The following is a 9,939-nucleotide window of genomic DNA, read 5'->3' as shown; positions in this document are numbered from 1 at the left end:
TTTTCTTTTGGCCCGAGCTCGCCGCAGCACGTGACCGCCCACATGACCGCCTCCGCCAATCTCAGCAGCCCTCACAGGTGGTCTCGCTCCGCGGGGCCAGCGGCAGCCTAGAATGGAAGGGGAAGAGGCTCAAATATGTGGTCAACGAATCTGCCCGCGCCTGGCCCGCCTGGCGCGTCCCGCGAGAAAAGGACCCCGAGCCTCCGCGCGAGCGCTCAGCCCTCCACACCCTGGACGCCTGGTCTGCAGAGGACGCGCGGGGTCGGCCCAGCACAGCCTCCTTTCTGCCTATGACTCAACACTGGACCAAGCCTCCGGGCCCTCCCTACCCCTGTCCCGTCCACTGACTCAGCCTAGGCTGGGTCTCTCTCTGCGCAGTGCGCACCCGCCCGCCCTGCGGCAGCCCCTGGGCAAGTCTCAGCGCTGGGCAAATCGGTCCTTTGCCCGTGTTCCCCCACCCGCCCCCCACGCCCAGGTCCACTGGGCGATAGGCCGACTTAGACTCTGATCTAGAAGGGGCCAGAGCAGAGTCGCTTCCAGCTGCAGTGAGAACGCCACCGCAAACTGGAACCATGTGGTTCGAATAAAGTCAACGTCTCCCAGCTTCCTTTCCTTAATCGGCGGCACACTGTTTATCCGCCCTAAAGGAAGCAGTGAAATATTTATCTATTAATGAGCCTCATTTGCCAACAGATTTATTAACCTGGGGTTCCCTGGGAGGGTATGTGCAGTCGCTCCTGGGCACCTGGCTGGTGTCTGGCAGCCTAAGAAATAGCTGGCCACTCTTTTGTCCTCCCTGCAACCTCTGGTTCCTCCTGGCTCAAGGGGAACCGGGTCTCTTTCCCTAAGGTTGGGGAAACCGCAGGCCCCACACCTTTCCAGGTACGCCTAGCGCTGGGGCTGTTCCGGAAGATGTCACCGGGGGGCCACCCATGGGCCTCCGCCAGCTCCTCAAGGGCTTGGGTGCCTGGGAACAAGCAATACACACTTTAGAGCCAGTTTGGAGAGAAGAGAAGGGGCCCAGGTGCCTGGGAACTTCAGCCCACTGTGGATCTCCATTTCTCTGGGGGACCACCAAAACGTATAAGGGGACCCCTCTGGAATGGCCACCCAGCTCTGGCGGCTTCACATTTCCAAGACTGGCTCACAGAGAGCGGAGCACACAATAGTCTCCCTCCCTCCCATCAGGCCCGCAATGCATGGAGCTTACCTTTCCTAGCCTCCAACCCCTGCTCAGGGTTGGACAGCCGAAGTCCCTGCCGCCCACCGTTCGGTGCAGTGTGGTGGGGCAAACCTTTTCCCTAAACGCCTCATAAGCTGCTCAGGCCTCGCTGGAAGCCCAGCCGTCAGGTCAGTATGCCTTTTACTGCTCAGCTCGATTGCACACCATAAACCCGACCTCACAATGGAATTGCCCCGGAAATTCTCCCCTAAATTATAGAGTTTGGTTCCCTGTGTACAAAGCACTTCCCATCACTTTCAGAGAGTCCAGGCCGCCCCCCCCCCCCCGTTCACTGCACCCTCTCAGGGGGTCCCAGGGGCACAAAAGGCAACAAGAGGGTTCAGACCCGGATGCAACGGAGCTCCAGCTCCTGCCTAATGGACTGCCCAGGGGAGTGGGTGGGGAAGCAGGGGCTGTCCCGGCAGGTGGGCGCCTGCTGGTTTCCCCTGGGGTACAGGGGCTGTAGGAGGCGGGGTGGGGTGGGGGGCGCAATATCCGGGGATGCCCTTTTTGAAGCATCAGGATGATGGCGTGTCTCGATTGGGGAATGGAGGATGTATCATGGGAAGGGAAGAAACACCAAATATTCCAAATAGCATCGCTTTCTGGCAGGAAATAAAAACGTAAGAAAGTTAAAGGAAGACGAAGCAAGCAAAGAGATCAAAGAGGCGGAATTAGACAGCTTTAGACCAATAAATTGTTCCCCGGGTGACACAGAGCAAGATGCAAAGAGAAAGACCCGGCCCCGCCGCCGCCGCCGCCGTCTGTCTAGACTCGGGCGGCTGGAGCGGCAGACAGCGATGGCGTTTGGAGTGAAACCTGCCCTGAAGCGAGACGACCCAGTCCGAGTGGGGAGAGACTTCGGGGAGCGCGGGGAGGAACGCACTCCCAGCCAAGAGGGCGTGGAGCGCGCGCCACAGGCTGGTCCCTGCCCAGGTTGTGTCCGGCGCAGGTCCAAACGGTCCTGGCAGGACACGCTGCGCCTCCGCTTGGGCCAAGGAGAATCCAGATACTGCCGGCAAGGCCTTGGCCTTCCTGGGCCCCAGTCAGCCAACTGGGCCGAGTCCCGCGGGTGCCGAATTTTTTCTTTCGTTTCTGGGCTTCTGTCTCTCCTCCTGCCTTCTGGCGCAGGGTTTTAAAACGAAAAGGCCAAAGTCAGGCTTTCAGTAAGCGCCCCTTAATCGCGTGTTCTCGAGCCATTGGTTTCCTACTTATTTGGCTGAAAAGACACAAACGCCCTGGGTTATCTGTGATAATAGTCGCAGAAATACTCGTTGACGCCTGGCCTGGAGCAGGCACGCGTAGGTGGGTTTCTAATCAGCCGAGCTGTCTTTACAGAAAGGCATCCCCCCCCCCCAACTTCTGGAGCTGGGATCCTTCCTACCAGACAGAATGTATTTCTCTCGCTTCTTGTTGCCAAATAGTCCTCAATATTTAAATCCAGCTAAGAATGGAAGGCCAGCCCTGGGGTTGCGAAGGGAGCCTGTCTGGTGTTTGGCGACGTAGGTCCCTGAACGTTTCCACCCGCGCCCCTCGCGTGAGCGGCGCATCGGTTCTCCATCCACTGGACGGTCGCGGGTCGCGGGTCGCGGCGCGGGGACAGATGCACCCCCGACGCGTGCAGACGAGCTGGGGCTGCGGCGGGAAGCGCTTCCCAGGCGCCACGCGGGAGAGCTGGATCCCAGCGCCTGGTCGGCCAAGGGCAAGAAAGGCCCTGCGCGGCAGTCCATGAGGCCTCTGAGGTCTCACCCGGCCCGCACCTACCTGGGGCCTCCATACTCGGTGGAGAGAAGCGGTGGCACCGATCTGCTCCTTCGCCATTTATCTGTAGTTACATACATCGAGCTTTGTATCTGCAGCTTGGATACACGACCACGGGCGGCTCTCGGGGAAGCTATAAAACCCTTCTTACAATCGGATGCTGTGAAATATTGTGTATCAGACGAGGAAATATAACGAGGGCGTGTGTCTGCAATACCAACGTGTGTATATAAATGGAGAAACAGGGAGGAGAGGGGCAGAAGGGAGGGAGGAAGAGAGAAGCAGAGAGAGAAACGCTCAGGAGATCTGTCAGCCAAAATCCAGTCCCCAGTTTTACAACGTGTGCAGCGCGGAGATGCGGGTTGTAAACATTTTGTGGGCTTGGCCAAGACTGTTACAACCCAAATAAATACACCGCGTGGCGGGTTCACAGGACTCCGGGGTGCTTCGAAGTGTTCTCTGTTTGCTTTGCGTTTTCCCTCTGAAACCATTCTGCACTGGNACTCGTGGCGCCTCCTGGAAGGTTCCGGGGCGTGTTCCCCGCCCAGGGTCCGGGATAGGCTGGGCCTAGATTGGGGTCCCCTCCCTCCTCCTCGTCTCCTGAGCAGGGGAAACTAGAGTAGCTTAAGCAGCTCCACTGCCAAGAAAATCCGGTGGCGAGAGAAAGCAAGGGTAGCTTTCACGACGTGAGCTCCCGTTCTGGAGCTGGATATGTTATTATAGTTATTTTAAAGATTGCATTTATTTTAGAACAACCAAAACAGTTCCTGGTCCAGGGACTCCCCATCCCGCACAACTCAGCCACCAAACCCACACTAGAAAGTCACCAAGAGTGTCTTTCCCCCCATATGCAGCCGCCTAATTTTATTGTCATTTATGCAAGGCGGCCAGGTCCTGGGGTCCTGGCTCTCCCGCGGGTGCTGGCTCACAGGGCTTGGTGCCAGGGCGCAGCGTGAGCGGCCCTCCCCGGCCGCCGCAGGGCCCTCGGCCAAGGTAGGCGCCCCCTGCACATACGCTGGGGGGAGGGGGTCACCGAGTCCCAGGGCTGTAGGCCTTAGTCCTTGTGAACGTCCGCTGGTCAGTCAGGTTCTCCGAGCGCTGCGCTGCCCCAAGGGTTGTCCCGGGCTGGGGACGATGACCCTAGAACCACCCCCGCGCCTGGAGCGACAGCCCCGCAGCTGCCGGACGGCTGCGGCCACGCAGCGATAGGCCTCCGGGATCCGGGAAAGGAACGGGGGCGGGGACGGTGCAGGTCCGGCGAGCCCCACCGCCTTCTTGTTTCCCAGCGAGGTTTCCGGCCCGGCGTGAGCAGCACAGAAAATATACGACCGCAGTTCATTCAAATCTAGGGCTCCCGTTCGAGAAAGGCTGGCGTCAAGTCGACATCTTAGGAACTTCCCAGGGTTGCGGCGGCGGGAGATGGCGGCGCGGACGCCTCTTGCGTGGAGCCATACTGCCATCTGCTGGCGGAATCTGGGCACTGCAGCCCCAGCAGCGCCGCCTGAACTTCGTCAGCGGGAGCCGCAGGCCGGGCACCCCATCCCGAAGCTGGGCGAGGGCCCTGTCCCTGGGGAGCGTGCGTGGAGCCCGGAATCTACGCTGCCGAGAGGGCAGTGCCCATAAAAAAGCTGTTTCCGCAGCCGCTTTATCGGCTGCAGACAGAGCAAACAAATGAAAGGGCTTTGGTGGAAAATCTTAATTGGGGCTGGACAGTTGTAAACTCATTAAGGGCCGAATTCCAGACAGTTCGCAGACCCGGCCTTTATGGCACACCCTCAACTGCCCATTCTTTGAAGTTCCTTCTGTCTGCAACAACAGAGGGTGTCCCAACCTGGCGGCGGGGTGGGGGCTGGGGGGGTGAGGGGAAGCCGCATNCAGAAGGCTGGGGGTGGTGGGGGGAGGGCGGTGGGAGCGAGAAAAGAAAAGGGGGGAGACTAGGGTGAACCCTCTGACCACATCTACAAGGCGCTTGGGCCTCCAAAGCTGTAGCCGGTCCCCCCGCAGCCCTTTACACCCCATAAACGGTAACAGCCCTCATTTTCTTTTATGGCGCTTCAGGCTCGTCGGCTGCCTAGGCCCTGCCTCTGTCAGGACTTGTGCTCGGGAGGGGAGCGCAGTACAGGGCCCAGAACCGGCCCCCCCCGCCCGCCAGTTTGACAGGATGCGGAGGTGCGGGGGCGCAAGCCTTGGGTCCCCTGAGAGCCCCCCACATGTCTGTCCTGGCGGCCGCGTCGGGGCAGTCGGGCTCTGGTTTCCCCGCTCGGAGACGCCGCAGGAGGCAGGCGCTTCAGCTCTCGGTCCTGCTCTCCCGTTCTCTGCAATGCCAGAGGAAGGCCCCGAGGGTCTCAGTGGACCACGGCTGGGGAAATTTCTTGGGGTCCCCGGAGCAAAGAGTGACCTTTCTCTGCTACTGGACAATGATACCTGGGACCGCAGCCCAGCTCCTCAGAGGCCTCTGGGCCTCCCAGCGAATGGGACAGGTCAAAGCCGGGAGCTGGGCCTCGCCTCCCCTTGTTTCCCAGCTTTCCTCGGTTGCTCGCGCAGCCGGCCCCAGTGGGAGCCCAGCCCCGCAGGTTCCCGCTCCAAAAGCCGGCCAGAGGTAAAACCGGGGTGTGTCCTCCTCCACCCCAGTTCGGCCGGGCCCCCACCCAGAGACTCTACCCACGCTCCCCTGTCCCAGAGAAGAAGGTGCAAAGAGCTGACCCGCAATACATAGAAAAGAATCAATATATTTTATTTGGCAAAAAGTTAAATATCTCAACACAACAATTTGGTCAGTAGGCCTTGAGGTAACTATTGCAAAATATACAGTGTATGTTCAGCCCGATGGAGACTCCAGGTTCAACAAGGATACAAATCTACAGTAGCCCAATGGCGGTTCCATAGTGTATAATTTATTATCAATAAAATTAACTCCATTACAATAAGCATTCATTTTTACCCCCGATTAAAATTAAATGTAAACCATAGGTAGTAACCTTCTGCACATATGTATAGCTCCGAATTTCCTCCAATATTCATCCGGTGCAAAAACAATATTCAAGCTTGTCTGATTAATTTCTCTTTCATATGTGGATTATATATACAATGGATAAGACAGGTCGATAGCGCATGTAGAGACTAGAATGCCCGCATTTCAAAAGAGGAGAAAACCCATGAATCTATGCATCCTGGAGAACCGTTTCTTTCTTTCTTTCAAAATTTTATTTCACTGGGAAGTCCTCACAGCTAGCTTACGATCAAAGATTAACAGCGAAGTTATACAGAAGACATAATCCACTACGGAGAGCTATACTCTATGCAACTGTTTTTCTCCCTCATTCAACAACCTGAGTTGAAATTGAATTTTCTAGCTTTCACAATCACTACGGGTGCGTCACCCAGCACAGAAGTTTGAGTCACAAAACATAATTACCACAATAAAACACAGTGTTCAAGTATCCGGGCAGATCGCTCCGCCGCACAAAGAGCAAATTAAATTAACTACACAGACTAAAAACTATACAGCTCGCCATCAACAGTTGTGCATTACAAAAAGGTAGTTATTTTTTGTTTGTCTGAAGTCAGGAACAGGTAGGTTTTTAAAAATATATATACAAGCTAGCACACACAGCCGTCAGCACTAATGTCCCTCACCTTTGTTTTTTGTGTTTTTTTTTTTTCTTCATCTTATAGAAAATGGAAAGCTTACAATACCTCCTCCATCAAAGCGGCGGGCCGAGGAGCCAGCCTGAGCAGGGTTTGCCGGNTTTCTCTTTCTCTCTAGCTCGCGCTCTCTTCTCCAAAGGAACTCCAGTCGAATCACTCATCTTTCGCTCGGTCCTTGTTGATTTTCTTCATTTTCATCCTGCGGTTCTGGAACCAGATCTTGACCTGCCTCTCGGTGAGGTTGAGCAGCCGGGCCACCTCGTACCTGCGGTCCCTGGTGAGGTACATGTTGAACAGAAACTCCTTCTCCAGCTCCAGCGTCTGGTGCTTGGTGTAGGGACAGCGCTTCTTGCGCGTGGAGCGTGCGTGGAGCCAGTTGGCGGCCGGGTTGCCTGCGAGGGAGAGCGACGGGGGATTTAGGAGGAGGGCAAGGACCTGCTCCCCCCTCCCCCCCGCTGGGGGCCAGGGAACCTCCTAGCGGCTCCCGCCAAAGTGCAGGGCGCTGCTGAATTGGTCAGGGGAGGCTGCCGGACCTCGGACACAATGGAACGGTGGCAGACAGACAGAGGAACGGTCACTTACAATTGCACGCAGTAAAACCTCAGCTTCCCCCTCCCTCCAGAGGCCCTCTCTTCTCCTCTGTCCTCCGTCCTTTCCTCTCCTTCTTCCCACCCTCTGCGCTTAGGGCAAAGAGGGATTTTTGGAAACAGATCTTCTCGCCAGGCGGGGGGAAACCACGCTGCCCTGTGTTTGTCCAGCGTTAATACCCCCCTCTCCCTCTCGCTATCGCGCGCGCGCTCTCGCTCTCTAGCCTCCCTTCTCCGCCTTTCCTCTACCTTCCCCACTCCTTCCCCGACCTCCCCGGAAGGCCGCGGGAGCCGGGCAGTCGGCAGGGCGCCCCTAGGCGCCCCAAGGGCGTTGACCACTTCTCCACTTTATTTGAATAATCTGGCATGGGGACCCTCGTGGCCCGGTCGCCTACAGCCTCATCTTGGGCAGGATTTACGCCGCCACTGGCTGAAGGCAAGAAGTGGAAGGAATCGGTCGTCTTCTCCAGTGTCTGGGCTGCAGTCGCTGCCGCCGCCCCAGGACATCGAGCCGCACAAAAGATTCTCTCTGCAGAGCTGCTTTCGAAGAACGGCCCAAAGTATTGNTGAACCCGGCGACCAGCTTGTCACTGCTCCCTGGACTTGGGGCCCCATCCGAGGCGTCTTAAACAGCAACTTCTGGTTCGGCCCCTGCTCAAGAGGCTCCCAGCGCAGGCGAAGGCAGGCTCTAGAGAAAGCTGAAGGGCTGGCAGATCCTGGTGGCCGGCGTGGAGGCGGCGGCCGGTCTGAAGGGAGGAGACACTTACTGGGATCGATGGGGGGCTTGTCTCCGCCGCTCTCATTCTCAGCATTGTTTTCGGAGAAGGCGACTTCACTGGGCTGTTTTTCTCTATCAACTGGAGGAGAACCACAAGCATAGTCAGTCAGGGACAAAGTGTGAGTGTCAAGCGTGGGACAGTCACCCCTTCTGGCGGACAGTGGTTCAGGTTTAATGCCGTAAGGCCGGCTGGAGGGCAAGCCCGCGAAGGAGAGCGCGCCGGGCGTGGGCTCCAGCCAGGAGCGCATGTACCTGCCGTCCGGCGCCGCCGCCGCCACGGGCGCCTGGGGGTGCACGTAGGGGTGGTGGTGGTGGTGGTGATACACCGCGGCGGGCACCGCGTTGGCGCCCGCCGCGTGCACCGGGTTCCACGAGGCGCCGAACACCGCCGCCTTGGACTGGAAGCTGCACGGGCTGAAGTCGGGGTGCTCCGCCAGCGCGGTCGCCTGCCGGGGAGGCTGACCCAGGGCCCCGGGCGCGTAGCGGCCCGCGCCCAGCTCGTCCGCAGCGTCGGCGCCCAGCAGGAACGAGTCCACGTAGTAGTTGCCCAGGGCCCCGGTGGTGGCCATCGCTGCGTCCCGCGCCTGGCCGGTCGGCCCGACCCGCGGAAATTATGAAACTGCAGATTTCATGTAACAACTTGGTGGCACCAGGGGGGGGGGGAAGTACAGTCACCTAATAAGTTGCCGGCGCCTGCGCCCCCATTGGCCGCGCGCGTCACGTGCCCGCCCGGCAGAACAATAACGCGTAAATCACTCCGCACGCTATTAATGGCCCGGTGTTTTGCAGTCATAATTTTTATAGCAAAAGCCATATGTTTTTATGCAAAGGGATCGCGGCGCTCCACGATCGGGTTTGTTTTAATTGTGGCCAACGAAGATTAAAAGATCAAATCCGGCCTTGCCTCTGTACTCGCCTCCCCTCCCACCGCCACCACCAGACACACACTTCTTAAGCGGACTATTTTATATCACAATTAATCACGCCATCAGCGAGGCGCGGGTCCCGCGTGCGAGTGCGGCCGGTGGAGCCCCTCACATAAAATTAGACAATAATTGAAGCCATAAAAAAGCAGCCAAATCGCATTCTCGCTCTACTGTATTTAAATCTATATTTATGATATTTCGTAAGGAGTTATTGTCCCAGAAGCCACACCGGCTGGTGGGAAGTTGGGAACGGCCGACAGATTCGTTTGCTTCGCCGTGGCTCCCAGCTGTAAAAATTTACGAGGACTTGGAAAGGTTAAATTAGACGGTTGTGTTTGGTTGGCGAGCTCCCTGTAAATAATCCCTGCAGTCCCCGGAGATGCGAGTTTACCCTGCGCCGGCCGCGAAAAGTCAAATTCAACGCAGTATCCGTCCCAACTGAGCCGCCGCCGCCCCTGCCCGCGCGCGTTGGGCAGGGACAGGCCTCTGAGGGGCACCGCCTATTGTGGGGGCCTGAAATCGGCCCGATTGGATCTCAGGGCGCTCGGGCAGCTCCCAAATTCGCCGCCGCGCCTCAAGCGGGAGCCCCAGCGTGGAGCGGCCCGCGGTCCCCAGGCCAAGGGTTGGAGGGCCTGGCTGTGCCCGGGGTTCGCTCCCAACCCCGCGCCCGCGCGCCCTGCCTGAGGTCAGCCGGGAATCGCGGTCCCCAGGCAGACACAGCAGGCGGCCCAACACTGCGCCCCGACCTCGAAGGCCCTCGCGCTGAGCTCTTCAGGCTTTTGTCGCACTCCCCAAACCCGAGCTGCGAAAAAAACACGAGGCGGCCTCAGTGGAAGGAGAGATCGGCTTTGGAGAAGGTAGTGCCGCCGACGAGACCGCGCGGCTCCAGGGCGGCTGGCCTCGGGGCCCAGGATGAACCCTTCTGGGCTCCTTCCTTCCTTGCTTTCTTCTTTCCTTCCTCGCTGCTTTTCCTTCCTCCCTTCCTCCCTTCCTCCCTGGCCACTGCCCGGGTCCCTC

The 9,939-nt window shown here is 58.3% G+C and overlaps 1 protein-coding gene across 1 annotated transcript; it reads right to left on the bottom strand.

Moving 5' to 3' along the window:
• Positions 1 to 6,738: 6,738 nt before the first annotated feature.
• HOXA9 (homeobox A9) lies at positions 6,739 to 8,579 on the bottom strand. The gene is made up of 2 exons (XM_077775380.1): positions 7,986 to 8,579; positions 6,739 to 7,023 (listed from the first exon to the last, which is right to left on the bottom strand). Exons 1-2 carry the CDS (start codon positions 8,563 to 8,565, stop codon positions 6,785 to 6,787), a joined length of 819 nt encoding a protein of 272 aa, XP_077631506.1. The 5' UTR covers positions 8,566 to 8,579; the 3' UTR covers positions 6,739 to 6,784.
• Positions 8,580 to 9,939: the final 1,360 nt, after the last annotated feature.

Source organism: Crocuta crocuta, unplaced genomic scaffold (genome assembly GCF_008692635.1).
Source record: "Crocuta crocuta isolate KB4526 unplaced genomic scaffold, BGI_CrCroc_1.0 scaffold197, whole genome shotgun sequence".
Classification (NCBI taxonomy): Eukaryota; Metazoa; Chordata; class Mammalia; order Carnivora; family Hyaenidae; genus Crocuta; species Crocuta crocuta.
Note: the sequence above shows the minus strand (reverse complement) of the source record. Positions and strands in the feature narration are given on the sequence as shown.

Bases quoted from the DNA above. Each gene is read 5' to 3' on its own strand.
- HOXA9 (XM_077775380.1), bottom strand. From the start codon at position 8,565: ATGGCCACCACCGGGGCCCTGGGCAACTACTACGTGGACTCGTTCCTG. The intron at 7,024-7,985 runs GTAAGTGTCTCC...TCTCCCTCGCAG, and splicing joins CAAGCCCCCCATCGATCCCA to GCAACCCGGCCGCCAACTGG.